The sequence below is a fragment of the Rhipicephalus sanguineus genome, chromosome 2, assembly GCF_013339695.2.
Source record: "Rhipicephalus sanguineus isolate Rsan-2018 chromosome 2, BIME_Rsan_1.4, whole genome shotgun sequence".
NCBI lineage: Eukaryota > Metazoa > Arthropoda > Arachnida > Ixodida > Ixodidae > Rhipicephalus > Rhipicephalus sanguineus.
Genome location: NC_051177.1, coordinates 155,551,651 through 155,577,479, shown reverse-complemented (window position 1 = coordinate 155,577,479; position 25,829 = coordinate 155,551,651). Strand labels below are relative to the sequence as shown.

General features: G+C 48.6%; 1 protein-coding gene across 1 annotated transcript in view; it reads left to right on the top strand.

Annotated features, from left to right (window-relative positions):
* LOC119381996 (uncharacterized) overlaps positions 1-25,829 on the top strand; it is a 94,798-nt gene that overhangs the window by 1,092 nt on the left and 67,877 nt on the right. The window contains exons 3-5 of the mRNA XM_037649741.1: positions 3,139-3,271; positions 11,315-11,602; positions 21,649-21,770. Of these exons, the coding sequence (XP_037505669.1) occupies positions 3,139-3,271; positions 11,315-11,602; positions 21,649-21,770 (543 nt within the window). The remainder of the gene's footprint in view (positions 1-3,138; positions 3,272-11,314; positions 11,603-21,648; positions 21,771-25,829) is intronic.

The window sequence follows — 25,829 nt, the reverse complement described above, 5'->3', positions numbered from 1 at the left end:
ATAGCGCCGCAATGAATGTGGACGGAGAACTTCACAACAAGACATTGGCTCGCGACGCTGGGCTCCAATTCAGCGACTTGAGCCCCAATGAACGCGGTATGCTGCTGAGGCCTCGTAGTGCAGGCATCGTTGCATGCGGCATTTTGTCAAACCTTCTGTCAGAGCGACTTTCACCAGCGCGCAAAACACACTCGGCAGTACGCGATCCCGAAACTACCACTGAGACGCGACCGCGTGGTCGAAGCAAGGCGCCGGGCGAAGCGCAGTTCGGCGAAAGCGGAACCTTTGAGCCACGCGCGCCGTTCCCCATGGCAAGGCCACAGAAGTTCTTTTTTTCCATGACTCAAACGGAAACGAACAAACAGCATTTTATTACGTCTTTTAATGCACTGAAGGTTCTTTTTTATTGCTGCTAGTTTGATTACTAGTGATTTATTGTAGGCAGACTCTCATACGTCATCGGGATCACTTCGAAAATGTCCCACTCGTGGCGCTCATCATGTGATACATTTAGCTTAATTTCTCGGTAAGTAGGGCGCTGCTGTTGATAATATTGCCCTTTTAGAAGTTGTCATACATTGAGCTTTCACTCTGGCATAAATTGTTATTTGCCTTTAGTGTCCCTTTATGTGGTAAGAAGAGCCAATTTATCAAACACACGCTTAAGCGATGAAGAGATTGTGTTGCTTTTTGTGTTCTGTCTTATTGTCATATCAGCTTATCCAGCATATGCGAGGGCAACCAAGTTGCATGCGGATGCTCACAATCCGGATGTTTGGCCTTTACAACCAAAATAACCGCCGTAACACTTTCACTATCCGGAAACTCAAGCGGGTAACGGAAGCGCTTTCGCACCTCGCCCGCAGAGTTTCTAGAAAACACTATGGCACGAAGGAACACGATTTGTGTCGTCTCAATAATTTCTTCATACTGAGCCGCTTCCTTTATACAATCCCGTATCTCCGACTTCGACATGAAGAAATAGCCACCCTAGATGCCATGACTCGTGAAGCCTACAAGGTGGCCCTACACCTCCCCCCTAACACAGAGACCACTAAACTTATTCATCTTGGGCTCTATAACACCACACACGAGCTCACTGAGGCCCACAGACGAGCGCAATACACTCGACTAGCTCAGACTTTCACCGGACGCTTAATACTTGACATCCTCAATATTCACATACCAGCAGCCGACCCCACACTTCTACCAACCCCCCGACCTATACACACACAGCTCATAGTAAAACCTCCCCCAAGAAACATCCGCGTTGCCTACCATACGGCCCGCTGGAAGGCCCGTGCAAAAGCTCTCCACAAATAATACGTATCTGAAAAAGACGCCGTATGGGTGGATGCAGCTTGCACGGGTGACTACGCAGCAGTTGCAGTCGTTTATCACACACTCCAACCCATTGCAACTCTGCACCTTCCTCCTGCATCCACCCTGGAATCCTCGGAAGAAGCGGCGATCGCGCTTGCCCTCACACACACTGATGCGTGGTACATCCTTTCCGACTCGGAAACCGCGATCCTAAATTTCGCTTGAGGACGAGTCCAACAGACCGCTTTCAGAATTCTCAGCTCGCCCAACAAAAACCCGACCCGCTATGTGGAGCTGATCTAGGTGCTAGCGCACTCTGAGAATCCCGGCAACGAAGCCCCCAATGACCACGCCCTAGGTCTCATCAACCGGGAGGCGGCGGAATCGGAGTCTGACTCTTCCAGGGAGCGCATGCATTCGTTCAACGAGATCACCCAGTCATATCACGCCGAACGCCAGCTATAACCCCACCCACCGATCCCTGAAAAATTTTCACCAAATTATATGGCGCCGCCTTCAGACCCGCACCCGTCCCTCCACTTATTTCTTTTCCCGCATTTATCCGGGAGCGTACGCCTCATCCTGTGCTCAATGCACTCACCCCCACGCTACCCTTATCCACATTCTTATGTAATGCCCGGCGGACCCTCCCCTGCGGGGCCCGGAGCCACTGACCACATGAGAGGAATGGGAAACCCTGCTGCGCTCGACGGACCCGGCCAAGCAGAAGATCGCCACTGACCTGGCCGCCCACGTCATGGAACTGCATGAACTCATGAACGCATAGCGCATTGGGGTCGTGCGGGGACCCTGTGACGCACGTGCCCAAATCCCTTGCTCAAATAAAGTTTTACTTCACCTCATGCGTACAACCAGTATGCAACCAATGCGAAAATGTCCATCGCTCATTCAAGACTGCTCCTTAAGGAAGCTAGCACGTTCTCTGGTACCTGGCCTTACAAAATATGCGTCTTCTCCTCATTGCATCAAAATGAATTCGCATATTTCGGACAAATAATGCCTAAACCAAACTGACAGAGCCATAATATTTCATTTCGTTAGTGTGGTAATTGTTAGGAAATAGTATCAAAATATTGATGTGTTGTCTGTTGTTGATAAATATGCAATTTCCATTTTATAACTCGCCTTCGCTTTAAGTTTACAGCCATGTCAAATAAATTTTAGTCAGGGGTTCGAGTATTATCACCTCGTTCTTCTATCAGATGGTCTTTTGTTTCGTCTCCCACATCTCCTTCAGACGGGTTCTGGAGTCCTCTTTTAGACTAATTGCTTTCGACACACGATACTTCTGCGGGCTTTTGTGAATGATTCTCATTTATATTGTTTAAAAAGGGTACGAAAGCTTGTCGAAATTATGTCCGTCTTCAAAGGAACTGTTTCGCATTTTTGTAGTAGCTCTAGCCAGACTGCTTTGGGCTTTGTTAAGCGTCGCCACGCGTGCCCACGGCCAGTCATTGCGGCGGTGCGTGTTCTTCCGCAGTTCCTAAATATCGCATGCAGCAAACCTAAGTGCGCTGGAACCATGACCATAGTAGTAGCTCGCCGACGCCATATGCGCACTGTAAGGTAATTGACGGGTAGTAGATGGTAGTACAAAGTCCACGGAAATAGTGAAAATACGGAAAACGCAAAAATACACAGTAACGTATGATTGCATATTGAAGAAGTAAACATTAAGCTTAGAGCAACCGCAAACTCAAAAATGTTCACATTATCGCTCAAAAATGTTCCCATATTGATTATGCCATCATAAGCATTATGTTGTGTGAATCAAACTTGAGGTTTCTTTTTTAGGAGGGTGTTGTCGGAGATACGTTGAGGATAAAGCCGGCGGAGGGAATGGAGAGATCTGCAGACGGCCACGTCCCTCATACGCTGTATGAGGTCCTCTACGCTGATGGTGACGGCCCCAATCATGACGATTACGGTAAGTGGAGGTGTAATAATCATAAGTGGTATTATCAACTGATGGTGATGTTCTCATTTGGGATCTTCGCATTGATCTCAAGGAGGGCTTAAACACTCACTTTCAGGATGAACCTTGTGAGGTGTGAACGAACGCGGTTCAAAGTGGTGGCCCGGTCGTAAGTCTCAAACAAGCGCGCCTGGACGCGGACAAAGTAGAATATGCACGCACACAAAAACGCACTCTCTCTCACACACACAAACACACACACACACAGACAGAGCTGACTTTCAACTGGACATGTTTATATTCATATGCACGTGTCACATATATACACATACGCGTGCAGGTGACAAGAAAACAAGAAAAATACGGAACAAGGACAGAAACTAGGCGCATGTTTGTCTTCGCACTTACAACCCAGTGAAACCGAACTAGGGTAACGGATCGAGAACTATTCACTTGTCCAACAGTAACAGCGAAGACATGCTGACACACTTATTCATGTTTCCTTTTTTCACAGTTTGCAATGATTTGCCTTGTCAATCTATCTTTTGCCCTGTTGAAAATACTCCTTTTATAGAACATTGGAATACAGCCAAACTTTTGACAGTAAATAGCAAGATGCCCAGAAATTATTTTGTGACGTTGTACTTATGCTCTATCAACTTTTAGTTAACACAACCGTCTGTTTGATCACTGTACGCAAAAGCGCTCCTCAGCGGAAACAAATAAATCCCGCCTTTAAAACAATTCACAAATTTTTCTGTAAGTTTTGTGGAACAAGCGGAATTTTATTTTTCATTATTGACCCTCTTACGTACACTCGTACACTACGCTCATCAAGAAAGGTTGAGAGTGCAGTAGTCGGAGCACGTAATCGTACATTACACTCTGCAGAAAGGTGATGTATCATGGCAAATTGGGCCTGTTGGTTGATCATCTTAAGCACTTCGCAGCGCAGGAAAAAGAGACGCAAAGAAAACGACACCATACAACATAAGAGCGTATGTTGTCTGGTGGCGTTTTCTTTGTGTCTGTTTTTTTCTGCGCTGCGAAGTGATATATCGCAAAGCAGGGGCCACAAGAAGCTGTAAGAGACGTTCAGTGCCGAAAGAAAGGACAGCGCAGTTGCATCAGCGGGTAACAACACCATGCAGTTGGCGCAACAATAACACTATCTTACAGTTGTTCCAACAAGTACCCACAATAAGCGATCAGTACAGAAAGCTCTTCGGTGCTGCTGCCACGGCGAATAAACGTGCCATTTATGCAGACAATTGGCGCAAAAAGTAAGCACCTGTGCACAAGTGAACCACAATCGACATACAGTTTGCTTCACAAATAACCTTATCATACAGTCGACGAAAGAAGATGTTGGCTACTGCATTTGGTGCGCAGGTAACATGATGGCTAATTTCGACGATAGCGTCTGGTATGGATGAATAGTTTCGGTCAAATTATAGTTAATGGTGATGTAATGTAGGCTCAGTAATCACCTATTTTGGATGTTGGATAATATACTTAAAGGCACCGACACCCAACTTTTATAGTACATGCTTTCTTTACTGTTACGGAAAGCTTAACAAGCTAAGCTTTTAGTCCTTAAATGGTACGTCACTGCTATGGTACCGCAGTTATTCTGCTACCCGTTGGTCACCCGTTCGATAACGGATGCGCCGGTCTCATTTCAATGGAGGCGAAATGGTCGAGGTCCGTGTACTTCGATTTAGGTACCGTTAAAGAACCCCATGTGGTCGAGATTTCCGGACCCCTGCACTACGGCGTGCCTCAAAATCATATTGTGGTTTTGGCATGCCAAACCCGAGAATTTAATATTATTATTCATAGAGTTCCCCACAATAATTCCTAGAAGGACATCTGGCGCCAACATATACGTGAGTTTCCAAAGGGACACTGTGCCGCCAAGAGAATGACGGTATATGTGTCTGTGATAGCATGTTTTGGCTGGCGTTGAGCGAGTCATGGCCGCACACGTGGATACGGCAACACAAATAAGCTTTCTTTAAAACAAAACCTCACCCATTCACCAGCAGTATATCTAGAATATAAGTTTACCCATTTGCTGACGCAACCAAACGGGGAAAGGAGTACACATACGACAAACTGTCGCAGAGCAAACACCGGCCTTGTCGTCCGCGTTCCATTTTTTGCATCCCTTCGCTACTTTTTGTATTTCGTAAAATTCTAGATTCATCCAGAAATTTCCAAAGTTAATCTTTTTTGGGGGCTCGAAAGTTTTTAAAGGTAAATAAAACTTGCTCCTGTGTAAAGCTAAGAAAACGCTCACTCCGTGCTGGTAAATCACAAAGAAATTGTGGCGCGAGAAACTACGCACACAGTGTTGATGAAATTCTTCGCGCAGTTACTATTTCCTTTATGCCGCGCTGCGTATGTCTTTTTCTGACTATCAAGGACAATTTATTGAGACAAATCATGTCTAAAGTACGAATAGAATGATCAATTCTCTCACTGTAACTCACGTGATTTGCATTTCCACAAGATCTCATGAGACGTTAGAGCCGGGTTTCAAGTCGCTGTGATATCTCCTGGTGCGTGCTAGGTGATGGCTAGTGCTCCGCAGTGGTGCCACTTGTTTGTTGGTTGAACGATATAGTAATAAATATTGCTTCAGCACCTTCGCATAACGGCCAGGTTCTGCTGCATTTTTTTCATGAGTGTGTTCGATGCATAATCTTAAGTTAGAATAGCCATATTGGAATATACAGCGAAGTACATTGCCTTAACGAAAGTACGTTTTCTCAATCACAGCTGTTCCGACACCGAACGGTACGGATATTACGCCTGAGTCAAGATTGATGTTTACCACGGGTAAGAAAATTTCATACAATGTTTACGTCATGTGCAGTCCGACGTACCTGGCAGAATTGCTTGAGTGAGCCGCTTGGCTTGAAAACGCCTGTCTGTTTGTCTGTCTGTCTGACTGTCGATCTATCTATCTATCTATCTATCTCTTACTTTATATATATATATATATATATATATGTATATATATATATATATATATATATATATATATATATATATATATATATATATATATACAGGATATGCTTGAAAATTAAAGTTTACAAAAGTTGCTCCTCCTGCGGCGATGCGTCGCTTCCAGTAACATTTCCAGGCATCGAAGGCATCACGGTAGGCCTCCTCCAAGCATTGGTACAAGCCTCTTTGACTTTGTGAACTGCCCTGAAATGGTGTACTTTTATAGGAGTTTTCAAGCGCGGACGCAAAAGGAAGTCTGGAGGAACCATGCCGGGACTGTAGGGCAGCTTGGGCACCCTTGGGCACCCTTGGTACCTTTGAATCGACGAGGAAGCGGTTCAAGACGAAGGCGTTGTAAACTGGCGCGCTGCCATCGGTGATAGCCGTTGACAGGCGGCTTGTGCGGGCTTCATCGTTGACCTCTTTACGACCTTTGAAAAAGGCCCTATGCCGCCGGTACACTTGTTATGACTAACAATTCTCACCAAAGCTCTTTACCATAGGAAAATTCTCCGCTTCGGAGTTGTCGAGTGTCAGGCAAAACTTGCTCGCAGTCCTTTGGTCCAACGAGCGCTGCATTTGGCTTGTACTGCACGGGCAGTGAAAACGAGTTTCACGGAGAAATCTATCTGCACTCTCCAGATGGTAGCATACGACAGTGCGACCGCACATGCGTGAGCTAACTTCCCTCTGCGCTAATATCAAGTGGTTTTTTAGCCTGTTGTGAGGCATAGACACTTTACAATTTAGTGATTGACATTACGGATAAAGCTTGTATATATATATATATATATATATGTATATATATATATATATATATATATATATATATATATATATATATATATATATATATATAATATATATATATATATATATATATATATATATATATATATATATATATATATATATATATATATTGTTAAGCTGTTTATTGGACGGCACTCGGCGACAATTCGCTATGGCGACAGTCAAGGCCAAAGCACGGGCTCCGAGAGCGAGCGGCGTTTATAAGAGGACGACCCACTAGCTGCCGCTGGAGAACGCAACCGTTAAACACTACCAATTGCTTCGCCACAATTACGCCGGGTACGAAAAGGGAGCAGTTCGGCGACCTAACAGCTCGTCACTATGAGTGGGTCATAGTAGGCCTTCAGGCGCTCCACGTTGACTATGTCGCGCCCTCGACGGCACATGTCCGAAGCTGGTTCGGTGGGTTCGATCAAGTAGTTGACCGGGGATGTGCGCTCGACGACCCGGTATGGGCCTTCGTATTTTGGCAGCAGTTTTGAAGAGAGGCCACTTGCAGTAGTAGGGACCGAGAGCCATAAGAGCGCTCCAGGGAGAAGCGTGGGCTCAGAAGTGGTGGTGCCATCACGAATGCTCTTCTGCTGCTCTTGTTCGTGCGTTGTAAATGTCTTGGCAAGCTCGCGACACTCTTCAGCGAGCCTGGCTGTGTCAGAAATAGGCGCACACTCAGATGGATCCGGCTTGTATGGAAATATCGTGTCGATGGTGTGCGACGGGTGCCTTCCGTACAGTAAGAAGAAGGGTGAAAAACCAGTAGTGCTTTGAGGGGCGGTATTATAGGCGTAGGTGACGAAGGGCAGAATGGCATCCCAATTGGTGTGATCGGCGGCGACGTACATTGACAGCATGTGGTCAAGTGTGCGGTTAAAGCGTTCGGTTAGGCCATTCGTGTGCGGGTGGTAAGCAGTAGTTTTGCAGTGAACAGCATGGCGCCCTTTCAGAATGGCTTCCACGACTTCCGATAAGAAGACACGGCCTCGATCGCTGAGAAGCTCTTGGGGTGGACCGTGACGCCGTATGAAGCGGTGTAGTAGGAAGGAGGCAACATCGCGTGCTCTTGCCGCTGGGAGGGCGGCGGTTACGGCGTATCGCGTTAGATGGTCAACAGCGACGATGGCCCAGCGGTTACCAGCCGAAGTCAGAGGAAGTGGTCCATACAAATCGGTGCCCACGCGCCCAAACGGACGGTTAGGGCAAAGTAATGGTTGTAGACCTGCTGGCGACACGTGCGTTGCAGGTTTTCCGCGTGGGCAATCGAGGCAGGAGCGGACGAACTTCTGCACGTAGCGGTACATGCCTCGCCAGAAGTATTGTTGTAGAATGCGGTGGCAAGTTTTGGATACCCCAGAGTGCGCGCATTGCGGATCAGAGTGGAAGGACTCGCATATTTCAGCACGAAGACTTCGGGGTATCACAAGTAGCCACTGGCGGCCGTCGGCGTTGTAATTGCGTCGGTGCAGTAGGTCGTCACGAATGGCGAAATGGTGGGCTTGACGACGCAACGCGCGAGTGGTTGGTGTTGCCGACGGATAAGGGAGCAAGTCTATCAGCGAAGCGATCCATTTATCTTTGCGCTTCTCGGTAGCGATGGTGTGAACATCGATAGAAGAAACAGCAATGTGAGATACTGAGCAGGGGGCATTGTCATCAGGCAAGGGGGAGCGCGAGAGCGCGTCGGCGTCAGCATGCTGGCGTCCGTTGCAGTACAGCACGCGGATGTCGTAGTCTTGCAGGCGAAGTGCCCAGCGGGCGAGACGGCCCGAGGGATCCTTCAATGACGACAGCCAGCAGAGTGCGTGGCGATCGGTGACGACATCAAATGGGCGACCATACAAATAAGGTCGGAATTTTGTAAGGGCCCAGATGATCGCCAGGCACTCTTTTTCCGTGACGGTGTAATTGGTCTCGGCTCTAGTAAGCGTACGACTTGCGTAGGCTAGGACACATTCGGGGATCCCTGGTTTGCGTTGCGCAAGGACAGCGCCGAGGCCTACACCGCTGGCGTCCGTGTGTACGTCCGTTGGGGCCGTAGGGTCGTAGTGGCGTAGTATGGGAGGAGACGTCAACAAACGACGGAGCTTTGGGAACGCGTCGTCGCATTCGGACGACCACGAATGTAGGGGCCCGTTACTCCCAAGGAGCTTCGTCAGCGGCGACATGATGGTGGCAAAGTTGCGTATGAAACGCCGAAAATAGGAGCACAGTCCTACGTCCTGGCGACAACTTGAGCTTAACTCTGTGGCGCAGGAGCCGGAGGTTGCTGGTGGTTGCTGGTTGCGCGATTTCCTGCTCAATCGCTCGGCGGAGGGGAGGAAGAAGGGTCGTCGACGACTGTTGAACGTGCGGCGGGTGGGCGAAGACCAGGAGAGAGAACTGACGTGCGAATTCCTAGTGCACGAATGCCTTCACTTTTGCAAGCAGCGTGGCCTGGTCAGGTATGGCCGCCAAGCCAGCAAGCTCTTGGTCGCGTGATGGAGAGCGACGGGTCATCGAACGTTGCCGGCGGAGCTCCTCGTAGCTCTGGCACAGTGTTATGACCTCGGCCACGGTGGAAGGGTTTTTATCGAGTAACATGGTGAAGGCATCGTCGTCAATGCCCTTCATAATGTTCCGGATCTTGTCAGACTCGGACATGGTGCCGTTGGCTTTCTTACAGAAGTTCAGGACGTCTTCGATATAACTGGTGAAGATTCACCGGCCTGCTGAGCTCGTTCGCGTAAGCGCTGTTCTGCTTGCAGCTTACGAACTGCAGGGCGGCCAAAAACGTTGATGACGGCGGTCTTGAAATCCGACCAAGTCGCAAAATTGGACGCGTCGTTGTAGTCCCACAAGCTTGCTACTCCCGCGAGGTAGAAGACAAAGTTGCTCAACTTGCGTGCTTCGTCCCATTTGTTGGGTACCCTCACGCGCTCGTAAAATTCGAGCCAGTCCTCCACGTCGGTGCCATCGGCGCCAGTGAAGATAAGTGGATCACGGATGCGTGGGACACCGGGACATGTGGTCGGTGTGGGAGGCGGCGTTTGCTGAGCGGCGTCTTGAGGCATGGTAGATGGCAGACTACGGGAACGAAGCTCTAGGGGCATTGAATGGGAGCACAGCACTCTCGACCAATTAGTTAAGCTGTTTATTGGACGGCACTCGGCGACAATGCACTATGGCAACAGTGAAGGCAAAGGCACGAGCTCCGAGCGCGAGCGGCGTTTAGAAGAGGGCGACCCACTAGGAGCCGCTGGAGAGCGCAACCGTTAAACAGTACCAATTGATTCGCCACCATATATATATATATATATATATATATATATATATATATATATATATATATATATATATATAGAGAGAGAGAGAGAGAGAGAGAGAGAGAGATCGGCTGGCGCGAAGAAGAGAACGAAGAAGCTGGCAGAATAAGAACAGCCGGCCCGATCCCCCGCGGTGGGTTGCTCCAAGTAGCTGAGGACCAGCCAACCAACCACGATCGGGCGTTGTCTCTGTTTCTCTCCTTACAATGGCGCAGTCTACGACCATCAAACCTTCAGCGAAAACTTCGTTCATGGCGTGCAACCGCAGTAAGCGCGAGTTGTGGACGGCATGCAGGCCTCCTCAGCACCTAGTAACCTGCCGCAGCTGCAAGCACCGTTCGGGGACGGCGCCTAGGCCTCCTTGACGGCTCCACACCACTTCATCGACGCCGTGATCCCTGTTCACGACAAGGGACGCCGTCCACGCGTCTTTGACAATGGATTCATCTGCTGTGAGGACCGGGACCGCCGCGTACACCATGGACACCGCCCATGGCTCGTCGGGCGCCTCAACCGACAACGGCGCGGAACTCTTGCGTGTCCTCACAGAACTCTGTTGTCAGCCCCACCACGTGACGTCGCTGAACTCATTGCTCTTGCCTGCCGTTTCACCATCGTCGGCTGTTTGGCCAGTGCCGGTCTTCCGCGGCTTCCAGGACGACGTCTTCGTGTGGGTTGAGACTATCAACTCGCTCGGCACCCACACGCCTGGTCGGAACATCAAAAGTGGCTGATTGCCGTCGACCGCCTTCGCGATGCCGCCAAACATGGCATGCCTACGAAGGCGTCCGGCAGCGATCCTGGACCGAGTGGTGTGCGAAGTTGACGAGTCTCTTTCGCCCGCTTTTTCGTGCCTGCGACCCCCTGCCTACCGACGCACTGTCTACCACGGATTGAAGCTGTGAGACGGACAATCCCGACGGTGCAGCTCGGGCCCCCACCCCCCTGCCCTCTCACGGTGACCGAGATCGTGAACGGCACGGCGCAGCTGTGGCTGGTAGCTGCTCCACGGACAGCTTCGCAGAGTGCCGTGCGGCAGTCAACGACACTAGCCGCAAGATGTACTTTCCCCTACAGATGTCAAACTTCGCGTCGGTACCCACTGCAGTACCATCCTTGGCAGAGATTAAGACCGCCTCCAAGCCACAGCAGCCGGTGAGCCACCACCCAAGCTGGCCAGTGCTAGAGTGCTTGGAGGTGTCTGGTGACTTCTACCGTGTGCCGACGTCAGCATTATCCCAACTAGCCGGTGACGATACACCAACGACCACTGTCGGTTTGGGCTACAACCAGGAGCCACATCATCCCGGGCTATCACCGCAGTCATTGGCCGAGTGTGCGGTCGCTCGCCACTTGTCAATCACCGTCTCCCTAAAGGAAGCTTAAGTGCCTTTCCCGCCTGAGGCCATTGTCATCGAAGACCTGATCGTGCAGCCCATGTTTCCAGCTGATGACACGGCTTCCGCCGAAGACGGCTTGACTGCACGCGGCGCTTTGGTAAGAACCACAAGCTCGAGAACAAGTACATCAGCATTACCTCAAGGGCAGGACTTGCCTCATTAGCCAGTGCGTGAACCTCGCCCTGTGTTGCTGCAGATGTCTAGCGAGACGCTCCGTCGCCCGTTGACGCACCGCGAACAGCGCAGACGCCCCCGCTCATTCTGGAGAGTGGCGGCGCAGAGTTGTCAAGACGACCCGCAACCAATGAGACCACTTCGACACAACCAGTGTCGTCCACCAGAACGTTTCGCAGCACAGCAGAACAAGTTGCGACCACCACAACCACACCCGACACGTGACCGGCCTCCGCGAGGCAGCCAATGTCGCCCGCCAGAAGCATTAGTGCTACCTGTGATGGTACACCAACCAGGAACTCTGAATGTTTTCACCAGCGAGGAAATGACCAAGGCCAGAGAAGGGCCATTTCTGGGCAAACGTCGATGCTCGCAGCGTGGCCCAGCGTAATGAAGACAGCGCTCGGGCACGGGCGCGAAGAAGAGAACGACGAAGCTGGCAGAATAAGAACAGCCGGCCCACGAACGGGCGTTGTCTCTTGTTTCTCTGCATTACAATATATATATATCGTCCACTTTTCTTTCTTCACAATTACCTTACATTTATTACTAAAAATAGCCCCTATACTTTCCTTGGCATTATTGTCTGTTAGTTCTTATTAATATTGTGTATAACAAAGAAAACGAGCCCTTGAAATTAACACTTCTTTCCTATATATATATATATATACATATATATATATATATATATATATATATATATATATATATATATATGTTGAGGGCTATTTGAGGGCTTAGTATTGAGGGTTATTCACATAAATTTTCTTAACTCCTGGTTCCCAGCTGCTAAACACCTAAATTATTTTTAGGAACTGCGTTATACGGCGAAGAAAACATGCGAAATACCTACCCCCGGCAACCGTAAAGTAGCTGTTATATATGCTTGTTCAGGACATTTACTTCGCTCTTATAGTATTATATTCCCGTGGTTTATAAACCACGGGTCTTTATTGTGAAAAGCAGATACACGGAGTGTCGTACTGGAAGATACAATCAAGAACCAGAGCGCAAATTGAACGTCTTCTTCCTCTATCTTTCTCTCGTTCTGCGCCTCTCAAGCAGATCGGTCATCTTCATTGTCGTCGCCAGCACATTGCTATATACAAATATGGATGCGGCAACATAGTATACCTCAAGTACTAATCGCGAAATTATCATGTAGCCAATCAGGCATAGGAAAACATGTCTAAGTCGCACCAAACAATGGTATTTTCAGCAACGTACTAACAGCGTGCTAATGTATTTCCAGTAGAGAAGGAAACTAAGCAAATTAAGGAATTATCGCATTGAACAGTTGTCAGAGATCTAGGCGGCGCCCACGTTATAGGTAAAGGTTTGAGAGGAAGACACGCGGGAGGGCAGAGCGCACAACGTTTGTCTCGCTCCAAGGTATAAATTCAAACAGGGGCAAACACTCAGGCATATACAAAATAAAAGTTATTTTCATTCATTCATACGAATATATACAAATATACAGGAAGAAGTATAATTCCCTTCAACGAACGTTACACAAAACCAACAATAAGTCCATTGAGTTATCGATTTCAGCCTCTGTCTGGCGACGTTCGCATCATATTTGCGGATACAATCACCGTTCTTACTGTGTTGTCCACTTGGTGTTCTCCAAGCCTCGTCCTCGACTGCGCCGCGTCCGAAGTCGGTGATCTAGACGTTCTCAACGAACGTCACCGTTCTTGCCGCTGCCTGAGAATCGCCCGTCATGGTCGCCTTTATCAGATGACGTCGTATGCTGCGTCGCGAGTAGGCCTCAGGAGTTAGGCCTAGAGGTGGTCGCTTATATCTATTAACCTGTAAACTGCCGACATGGCTCTTTGAGCAAAGTCCTATAGCACACGGCCGATTTTCTTCCGAAGGGAACTACCGTGAGAGGAAGCAGCACATCCGTACATTCTCGCCCGAACATCATCGAGGTCGACGGCTACGGCTCGGAATGCCAGCGTCACGGCCCTTGCGACAAAACAGTCGCTGCTCCCGTCACCAGGGCGTGACTGGCGATGCAACCTTCGTCGACCGGATCGTCGTATAACATTCCAACGCATTATTCCTGTTTTCCCGGTCATAGTTCCCGCGCCTTTCTGATCGCTGTCTGCGCTTCGCCCTCGTGTTCCTTCGCCTTTCCCTTGGCTCTTACCCATGACAACAGTGGAAAGCGCTTTAGGATGTAGCGCCACCAAACTGGTTCCCTACTGGCTAGACAGAAATAAAGAAGGCATAAAGAAAGAAAGTTACAACCCTTCCAACAAGGAAGACCAGCGAAGCTGGAGAAAGTCCCGACGGCGGGGCGTCGCGTGTGAGTTTGGCTTCACTTGTCGGATTGTGGTCGGCGGCATTGCCACACCATCACATTCGCTCTTCTGGGAGCGCCAACGTTCCTCGCACTGCCACTCTTTGGAACACACCACAGGCGTACGACCCACGGCGAGCCCAAACAGCAACTTAACCCATCGCTAACGCGATCTCTTACGTCACTCTACAACGGACAAATGCGATTGGTTGACTAGACGTACTGGAGAAAGGCTATGGCCTCTCATTAAAGACGGCTACGCCAATCGAAGCGCGCGTACTCGCGCGGACGCTCACACTGGCTGCCAATATGAGCTAGGTCACGTAATGAAGAAGCAAAGCCTAAGTTCTTGCCAGGAGGGTGGTGTGCTGCACGTCACGACGCCACGAGATAGTGCGGCATGTTTGTCAGAATTTTAATCTGAATGGGGGTGCCTTGAAGACAGTGCGCCTCCCCCGGGAGCAGGGTGGTGACGCTGTTCGTCCAAGTGAGTGCCGCATTGGGCAGAATTCATATTCGCGGAGGCCTTGCTTCTTAACGGTGACGCGCTAGCATGACGATAGGCATGCGCGTGAATGTGCAGAAATACAACGTACTGAGATATTGTATTCAAGGCGTCGCCCATAGCGCGTGTCTGCGTGCTCCGAAAGATCACAGCGTTCTCTCGGAGTTACCACCCTACATCCTGCCTACATGTTCTCGTGGCCCTTGCACTAGAGTTTCTTTGTAAACAAACAAACAAACAAAAACAAGAAAAGAAAAAAAGAAGACGAAAAACTTGATAGTGCTAATGACTTTTCTGTGGCGCCCAGGAATAACCAACGCGTGGCTTTTAATTTGGTATGGACCCATCTCTGACAGCTCTTGCTGCAGCGCTGATGTAGTACGAGGATAGTTATCGTTCTCCAACAGGTGTCGCCACAAAAGCGATATGCTCTCGTCAGATTGGCAAGCTCGCAGCGTTATCAAAGATATTTGCTGGCTTTGTGTTATGTCGTGATGAATGAGGCGGAAAAGCTAGCGGAATAACTCACTAGAAAGTTGCCACAGTTGTCCATTCGACAAGTGTTTGCAGTGTGTGACTTCCAGGTCACTTTAATGCAAATAGCCTATTCCAGGCACTACATTTGATGCGGTTGGTAGTGTAGTGACGGGTTCTTTATTGCGATTTCTGGGCGTTTTTATCAGCAGAAAGAAATACAAGAAGAACGGCAAGCAAAAGAACGCCTTGGCCAAAGTAGCACGTTTAATGTCTCGTAGAAGTAGCTATAATTTCACAATTGAACGCCTAATAATTTAGCCGAAATATTAAACTCAAGACTTTATTTAGCATAAATTGTCTACTTTTCTATAAAGCTTTCTAGAAAACTTTCTGCTGCAATCGATGAGTTTTATGCGTTTCTGAGTACCCTGAACTGAATCCCGACTAACTTTCGAAGTACTATTGTCGTCACAAGAAACCGGAACAGCGGCAAGCATTAGCAGTCGTATAGTGCGTGCCGTCCAGTCAACCGTGGACATGCTCGATGCTGCGAAACCGGAGTGCTGCGCGCCTGTCAAAGGTGATGACTAGTTGGCGTGTACCATATCACTTATAATGCTTGCCGCTGTACGGGTGCATTTGACGCTGATAGTACATATTAAAAGCGCTCCTAATGGATCCGTCTAAATGGTGCGTAAGTGTGGCATACCACTGTAGGTAGCTACCGTGCCTGGAAAGGCGTTTTCGGGCGGCATCTGCAATGTTTCAATTCACCTGATGGGCGCAATCCTGGTTTTCGGAAGTCCCGCAGAGGGCTTTTGCTCAACTTCCATGAAATTCATCGAGAGAGAAATAGATGAAAAAGAAGAGGCATGGAGTTTAACCTGATGCGAGTGACCGGTTTGCTAGCCTGCACAGGGGTGGAGGTATAGGGGTCGGAAAGATTACAGAGAGAGTGTGAGATAAAATAAAAGCAAAACAAAAAATGCACTCATGCACACATATGCGGGACGTCCTATCAGAGCCGTTCTGATAGACCGGTTGAACGCAGAAAGCGCTTTAGCGCCCGCACAGCCTTCTTCTGTGACGTTAAGTCCTGTCGGTGCCGCAGGATTCTTTCTTCCGAAAGAATTTGGTCATCCAATTTGTCAAGCGCGTTGTAAAGCGACTGTCTCTGCGAACAGTACTGTGGACAGTCGCACAGAATATGCTTAACTGTTTCATCGCTTCTGCAGTGGTCACAAGCTGCGGTGTCGGCCACTCCTATGCGGAACGCGTACGCATAGGTAAATGCGACAACCCACCATAACCTGCACAGAAGGGTAGCGTCACCTCGGCGAATTCAAAGGCTGAGAGTTGGGTCTAGGGCATATAGTCGTGCGTGCTGGAAGTGTGGCTCGTTCCACTGCGACGTGGTGAGTTGGCGAGCAAGCACGCGGAGCTTCCGTGCAGCGTCAGTTCTAGTTTATTGCTTTCAGTATCGGCGGAACGGGCAGCTTGATCGGCCCGTTCAATGCCGATAATCCCACAGGGACTTGGAAGGCACTGAAAAGTTATTTCATGCCCTTTCTCAGTTAAATGGTGCGTCTCCTCTGCAATCTCAAATACAAGTTGTTCGTGCGGGCCGCATCGTCAAGGTGACAGAAGAGACTGCAGTACCGCCTTGGAGTCACTGAACATAGTCTATTTTTGTGCCCGTTACATCACTAATGAAATGTAATGCGACACGAAGCGCTGCGAGCTCTGCTGCCGTCGATGTCGTAAGGTGGAAGGTCTTGAATTTGATTGTTGTGGCTTTGATCGGTATCACAACTGCTGCAGTTGAGCTGTTTGGCAAAACGGAGCCGTCAGTCTATACGTGTACGTAGCCTTGGTACTTCTCATTTGGCAGGAGTAAAGCGAGCTGTTTAAGGGCAGGTGACGACATATCCGTTTTTTTTCCTGATGCCAGGTATTGTTAGGCTGATGTTGGGCTGAGTCAGGCACCACGGAGGAATCGAAAGTCTCGCGGCGGCCATGAAGCATGTTGGTAAAAACGTTTGGCCAAAGGATGGGCGTGGTCTGTCTGCTGGTAAAGAGGCTAGGTGGCGGCGGGGAGTCCGAGCCAGATGCCTTATATGTGTCATGAGTGTTTCAACGTCAATGTGTGCCTTGATAAGATGGTCTCCGGCGATCGCTATAGAAGCCACCGTCGATGCACTAAGAGGCAAGCCAAGGCAAATTCGGAGTGCCTGGGCCTGAACACTTCGTAGGCTTGTTTTGCTGACGTTGGTTTGTGCAGGCAAGCTGTACCGCAGGAAGCCGAGAAAAATACCCTGTACAGCTGTAGCATGGCACTTGGGGACAATCCCCAAGTCTTCCCTGCGAAAAACTTCAACAGATGACATATGCCGATCAATCGCTTTTTAGGTACAATACGTGATGGCTCCATGATATCTCTCTGTCAATTATGACACCCAGCAACTTGTGCGATCGATTATACGGTAGAGCTTGACCATTGATTCTTACGCTGTAGTTATTCATAGGCTTGCACGTAAACGCTACGAGGGCGCACCTCTCGGAAGAAATTTCCAAGCCTCTGTTAAGGAGGTAATTGGCAGTATGAGTGGCAGCTCTTTGAATTCTCGCTCGCATCTGTACGCGCGTTACGGTGGACGTCCAAATGCCTATATCATCCGCGTACATTGATAGCCTAACTGTGCTTGGCAGGTGCTCAAGGAGGGCAATCAGCGTAAGATTGAACAGCACAGGACTGACTAAGCCGCCCTGAGGGACGCCACGGTCGCTATAATGTGGGGAAGTTTTGCCGTCCTCGGTGCTCACAAAAAAGGATCGCATTGAGAGATAGCTGCGTGTCGAGCGTAACGACCGACCGTCTATTCCTACCTCTTCGAGAGCGGTGAGGATGGCTTCAGCGTAACGTTGTCATACACTCCTTTGATGTCGAGGAACAAAGAAGCGCAGAGACGCTTTCGGCCTTGCTCGTGTTGAACCTAGGTGACCAGGTCGACGACGTTGTCAATCGATGATCGACCACGTCGAAATCCTGCCATGGCATCTTGGTAAGTACTGTTGCACTCCAAGTACCAAACCAGGCGTCTTAGGATCATCCTCTCCATAACTTTGCCTACACAACTGGCCAAATGAAATTCATCGAAACCTTCATAGAGATTGCCATCTTGCTACATATATCCGTTATTTGCAAGCGTGGATGCGTGGCGTTGTGGTTAAGATACTCGCTCTCGAAGCATCAGCGCCCCGGGTTGAAAGTCAAGCGCCAGAGTCAAAAGTTATTTCCGTTTATAGATTTGCACCGGGGATCATCTTATTCAAACAAAGCTTCTATTGCGTCACAAGCGTCGGTATCGTTGTAGGTGTGACCGCAAACGATCCAGTACTCGCGAGCTCAAGGAAATGCTGCCCTGAAACGTGCGCAATTCACAAGCGTGTTTCTATGAGCCGTTATAAAATAATTGATGCTCCCCCGATTGTGGGCTTGGCGCGATCAAACGTTTCCGGTAAACATCCTATACTTTATCGAGGTTCTCGAAGTGGCTTGTCATTTCGCATTACCACATTTCACTGTTGCATTGATATGAATCCTTGTTGCCTGTAGCAACCGAAGTGTTGTGCTGCTAAGCATGATGATGAGGATGAGAGAGCACTGCGTAATTTAATAGACAGAAATAAAGAAAAGTTGTACGTCAGGCACGCACATGTAAAAGCTTCGATTACCCCCTTTTCCTGATAGGGCAAAATGCTTCTCAATTTTTTGACAGACCGAGAATCCTCTCTTTGAGTCGGGAGTGAAATACGTACGCATTTAGAAGCTTGGCCTCTGTTATTCACTAGCCGTCAAAAGGTTAGGCCTCAAGAATAACAAGAACATTTATAAACGTTGTTGCATCGTTCCGCTTGAGTTCAGCTATGTTGTATGCAACTTCAAATAATTGCCCGTTGTCGCAAAATTGTTAGCACATCCAGCAATGTTTCGTTCGTATCCTGTATCATTGGTTTCTGACAGTACGTTTGTTTTCATGATTATGAACGGGCACTACGCATGTTTATTATTGGACCTTTACCAATAGGGAAAAATATTGTGTTTTCTAGAGATTTGGTTGTCTGCGATTGTTATTGCCGCTTATTTGATTTCTGTGTTTTGTTATGATATTTCTTATTTTGTCGCAGATGCGCACACTTGAGATCCCTAGAACTGTTTATGGGCACGTTTGGAAAATTAATCAATGAGCGATTCAATTTAATGGGAACAGTAGGGAAGTGGGTCTGCATGGCTGATAGCCGGGAGACTGCACCCACTGTATCTATATATAATATATAATATATATATATATAATATAGATATATAACTAGAAATAGAAGAGACACAACTAAGCGTTTGTCTAATTTTATTTGCCAAGGGTTTCGACCGGTCCCCCGGTGTCATATATATATATATATTATGTTATATATCTATACATGTATATATATATATATATATATATATATATATATATATATTATATATATATATATAATATATACACATAAGAAGGGAAATCTGTCTGGCTAGTTGGTTATAGTTGATTTTCGATCAGCTTACAGCGCAGTTAAAAAGACGAGGACGCAGACCACGGATGTGACGACACGAGCGCTGACTCTCAACTAAGGTTTATTGGAAGGAAGGGCACGAATAAATGTATACAGAGGCCAACCGGCTATCAACCGTGCAACTGCGCGTGTGCATCAGAGTCATCCCGGTGATAACCATATTACTCAGGGCACGTGGAACACCTACGTGCGTGAAAAAATGTACATAAACAAGACCCACTTATAAACAAATGTGTGACGTCACCATTTTTGCGCTGTAAGCTTATTGAAAATGAATATATATATATATATATTTGTAGTAGCGTAGCGCACAGGATTCGAGGTGCTAGTGCACAACCAGAGTACACATTCCTTGCAAGGTGTTTCACGCCCACATCCGATAGCTCCAAATTCGCTCTGAAGCAATAACTGGGGCATTTTTACACGAAAGTGTTTTATGCCGGGGTCCACCAAGATTTCAATGACGTATTTCCGTCACGGAAATGACGTCGAAAAATATACACGATCACATGGCAAAGAAAAAAATGTACGTCAACGGGCGTCGAACCCCCGACCGCTCGGTCCGCAACTATACGGCCGGAGATGGCGGGCACGCTATCCACTGCGCCACGGTCACAGACTCTAGAAGCTTTACAAACGCGTCTTCTATATATACAGCACTCTCCCAGTCGGTGGGGTGGCGTTGCCCTCTGGGAGCGGTAAAGTAATTCTTCATTGCTGCGGCCTCCGCGATTAGCACCTGCAACGCGTTACACATCCCTCCCATTCGGCGTGTTTCAATAGAAGTTCAATTTTGTCAAAGCATTAACACACCGCGAGTTGGCGACTTTAGCCAAGCGTCGTAAAAGCGTCGGCCTCGCTCATAGCTCTGCGACGAGCGCCTGCCTCACCTGGCTGTAACACCGCGTTCCCTGCTCACGCGCTCGCCCCTACAAAAATCGCGGCCGGGATACCGGGGCGGCACGACGCGCATTGCGTTTCCCTCTAGTGCGGCCGTGGTGTTCAATCACAATTTAACATGCTGCGGGATGGCGACCAAGTTCTGCGTCCAATATGCGGTACTTTTCTGGTTATCACACCTAGTTCTCTGATTACGCTTTCACCGTTAACTACTATAGCTATCACACGGGTTTGTTTAATCATTTAGCAGGGATGTTAGTCGTCGGGATGGAGATGTCATCAATCACCAAAGTGGGTACATCCACGTTAAACGGTGCTATAGCTGCCAGACATCCATATCATTGTGCAGACTCTCCTAAATCAATGTACAGTAAACATTCAGTTACTTCTGCAAGCGCACGCTTTACTTTCGTGTTATTCCGATTCCTAGGACGGAGGGATGAACCATGTTTTTTTATATTGGTTAGGCATTCTTTAATGAAACCACGTTTCCTTGTGAGGATGTAACCAAGATAGCAGAGCTAAATTATGTAACTGTCTATTTTCTATACTTAGCGTGGAATCTTTAGATGAACAACAAATCATCCCCCGTAAAGTAATTTATTTATGAAAAGCAGACGGCCTATGATGTCTGGTTTCTCAGCCAGATTACGAACACGATCACTTTATATAAATTTGTGGTTGGCGGCGGCATCAAGCGTATTTGCATGATAAACCACAAAAATGTTGCAAATTTCTTCTAATAAAACTGCTCAGATAAGCTTCAGTAGTAGCAAGAACAAAAACACAGTCTGCTAAATTTTTTCAGTTCCTGTTGAACCAGGCATCCGTGTTAGTGGTAATTCTATGGTAGGTTGCGTGAACATTTAGTTTCTCATGGCATCTTTCAGGCCTCCGGATACCTGTGCTTATTCATCCTGAAGTGTATTTTGTGGTGGATTATGCAATTTGCCTTGCACTCAAATTTAAGGAGAAGAGAATTGCACGCTACGTTGCTATTCTGGCTAATTCGGTAAGTAGATGGCATAGAAGTACAACTATGTGAAATTTTTCAGTATTAAGATGCACATTTAAAGCATATTGCGTATTCATAGCGGAAGTGATAATCATCCGCATTACACCCGGTGTGTAATATGTACAACAGAGACAACGAAATCTAAAAAAATATGTAGTTCATGTTCTGGCTGGGCTCTAGCCTACGTCACACGTTGCTGCGGCGATGGCTGATCCGCCAGCTGAAACGAAAAAAAAATATGCTGTTTAGTCAGCAGAATTTGAAAGACCTGGGATACAGCACAATAATCCATACACAATTGTACTTGGCAAGGTACCCCGAAGCGCTTGTCGTATTTGCTCACATGTTACATCTTCCCTGAAATGAAGCCAGACAGCACAAAGGGGGGCATCACCTTACCCCACTCATTTCCTCGTACACCTACCTCGAGGTCTTGAATTGCAATAAAATTCACCCTGCAATGATGGAACGAAGCTAATCAGCGACAATAACTGGCGGGTGGTCAGAGATGCATTTCAACCTTGTGGCAACCCGCTCTTCTATCTTAGCAGCGCACCGGTAACATCGAGCATGCAGGTTTATTCACTGGCCACAGCGACCACATTTTGATTGGGATGAATTGCAAGGACATTCGCATACTTTGACTAGGGTGAAAGTTAGAAAGCGGCGGCGTCTTAAGAATGCGACATAACTTGTTTCTACGAATGAAGAGCGTTGCAGAGGAATCGAAGTGCGCGGTGCGGTCGCGTGGAAATTTGCAGTTCGAAAGCGTCCGAGGTCACCAGTTGTAGGTAATTGATTAAGGCACTATGTCACACTACACAGTAATATATTTTTCTACGCTGAGACTTGTGAGGACATGGCGATCGGCGACAACAGCATCCTTCGCACGCACTCGACTTCGTCGTCTTCTTTTTTCGAGCCCACGTACCGATATAAATTGGCTCTACAGAGTCATTCAACCCGACCACCGCTCCTGCTGCACATCACACCATCCGTGGTCGACGTTCATGCCTGCTCTGTGGTTTCAAAGCACGACCCACCACCCTCCACACCACACGCCACCACACGCCGAGAATGTGCATGGGCTCCTGTCCCTTGGGAATGCGGTTCCCGGTTCCCATGGCCTACAGTCCGTTTTCAGTACTCTGCCAACATTCGACTTGCGCAGGCTTGCTTTTCCGTGAATCTCCCCTCTGTGAGTGCTGCCACTGCTGCATACTCCGCGGACGTTATCTGTGACTCTTCGTGCTTCTCACCCGACAGCCTATTAGGGACCTTACGCGGGTCATCTCGCAGGTATCACACCAGCTATATTGTTTGGTATCGTGAAGCTCTGGGTTGCGTCTTGCCGCCTTGCCGTCGCCGGCTCTTTGGGAACTACCGGAGTTCAACAGATTACAAGACGACGCCGACGCCTGGTTAGACGCTGTCAATGCCCTCGGCTCTCATCATGCCTGGCCGAACCATCATATTTGGGTCGTTGCCATTGCTGGAATGGAGCGCCGCCCTGGTTGCCTTTTTAGACCAGATTCCCTGTGCGATTAGTGAAGTTTCACACATCTGCCGAGGAAAGAGTTCAGGAGGGGCACCACCTCGATGCTACAACTGCGCCGTGCAGATCACCGGCACACAGCTTCGCAGCTTGCCCTGGTGCAGACATCGGACTCAGGATGTGCTTTGACTCAGCGTTGGTATGCGACACAAAACGACCGCTGACCGAGGCCGACATGACTTTTCATCCGTAGAGCTCGCCAATGCCACCCCCAAGTTCAAGATTACTTCAGAACACAAAAGGACCGTCTCTGCTGGCCCTTGATGTGCTCTATCGGGAGCTGACTTGGGAAATCAGGAACGAGAGGCTTCGTCAGCCGTCGGGCAACACACTCGGTTGTCAGCGCAGGCATGCGCGGCGAAGGAGGCATCCATTTGCTGCTGAGCGAAATCTCAGTCAATGAATCCGCGAGCAAAGAAAGCAATATTTTCAGAAACGACCTTCCCCTACAGTCTGCGGCTCCTGCCGACGACATTGCTTCGGACTTCAGACGGGCGCTGAGTGAGGTTGACGAGGTCATGGCGACAAGCATGGTAGAAGTCGCTGTTCGCCGAGATCTGCTCATGCAACCCGAGTATCTTTCCTAACACACGGCTTCTTACCTGGTTCTGATTCACGAGGCATGTAATCAAGACCTGCTGCGCTCCGAATTCGGGGTGCCCTGGAACAATGGCAGCGGAGTTGCCAAAGCACAGGTCGCGGGGTGCGCCGCCACGGAGTACGCTGCCGTTTCGCCGACAAGAATAGGGAGCGATACTTATCATATTTCGTGCTCTTTTTTTATCAGCCGGGAAACGATGAGCACGTAATTAGTACGTTGCTGAAAATAGCGCAGTTAGATGTCATTTGAGCATGATTACATATGCCTCATTTACATTTTAATAATTTAGCGACTACTTCTTGAGTTGAAAACATTACTGGGACTAATGAACTAAGTACCACCAACTAAAAAAAAATAGTAGTGGCTACTACAGTATACTGGGAACAATATGCATAGTTGTGCTCTTTTTTATTCGTGCTGCGTGATACTTGGGACAGCCTGTCAGGGGCGAAGGCAAGGGGGGGGTTAAGGGGGTTCAACCCTACGCACCCCCCAAATTTTCAATTTTGCATGTGTATGCATACACGCACACATACAAACGCACGCACGAACATACATAAAGTACAGATAAATCGCCCCCCCCCCCCCCAGAAAAAAGTTCTGGCTACGCCCCTGCCCCCTGTGTTTATTGTCACGACGCAGAAACAGCAGAAGTCGGATCTAGCACAGCTCACTTTAATTATGCGAGGCACTAGAAAAAAATTACACCATCTTCCGCTAAAGGGGACCATGAGGCGATGCGAAGCCGGAGCACTTGCACGATCGCGTTCCGTTGGCGTTCGTTGGGCATGCTACCGACCTCGCGTCGTGGAACGCGAAGAGGGACGCTACGCGCGTCGTATCTTCCATCTAGCCTGGCCGTTCATTCTCACAGGGCGAGCGGGGAACGCGGTCGACAGGCGGGCGAGAGGGGGGCAGCGTGGGAGAGGAGAGAGAAGCGGAGGGGACGCGCATGCGCTCGAGCTCATCGCGGCGTTGCGCAGGAGAGAATTCCTAAGGTCCCTCTATTTTTCAAAGGTAGCGCAAACTCCTCCTCTCAGCGCCGTTTCCTCCTCGCCCGGCCGCCATTATTGGGCGAGACTCGCAAGGCGCGCCCGGCCCGCATGCGGCGCGTCGAAGCGCTTGCTTGTCCTTGCTTAGAAACGCGACATTTCTGGGCGCAGATTCACACAGCTGTTCGTACGTAAGATGTGTAGTAAAAATAGTTTGCGGTTGGTCGGTACATTAGCCATCATTTCGCGTTTTATAAGCACCAAATCGCACACTGGTGCCGGCATATATAAGAAATCTCATTGCGACACCTTACGCGCGAACAGCTTTCTGGACCTGGGACCTGTTTAGACAACGTGAAAATCTAGCATTTGGGAATTGTATTTGAGGTCATAAGTGTAAGATGCGTCGCTCGCACCATGCGAACAAGAGGCAGTAATCCTAGAAAGTCTTTACAGCTGCCGTTTTTCTTTTCGGATACCGTGGTATTTGTTCACAAGACGCATGTCGCAAAAGCAGACGCTACATCAAATTATGAACGCACAACACGGCGGAGGCACTTATTTGCCAAATACCCCCCGCGTGCATTCTTTTCAGTTTTGAACTGCGTTCACGCGCTTCCGTTGCCCCCTCGGGTAAATATCTTTTTCGTTCCATCGCGTGCTGCTCGTGCTCATATAATTGGAGCTAGCTCTTTAATTGGAGACTGTTCCAGTGTGCTCAGTTTATGAGTTGTCATGCTGGTATTGCTGTTGCTAAAATACACTCTTTTGTTCACAGGAGAGCATGGGCATTTTTCTTCGTTAATTGGCTAACGGTAAGCTCGTGGATGCACCTACCCGCGTTCGTCACTAATTGGGCGAGAACAGCGAGCAGGTCCCTCCTTCAGTTATGAAGCCACCAAATCCAG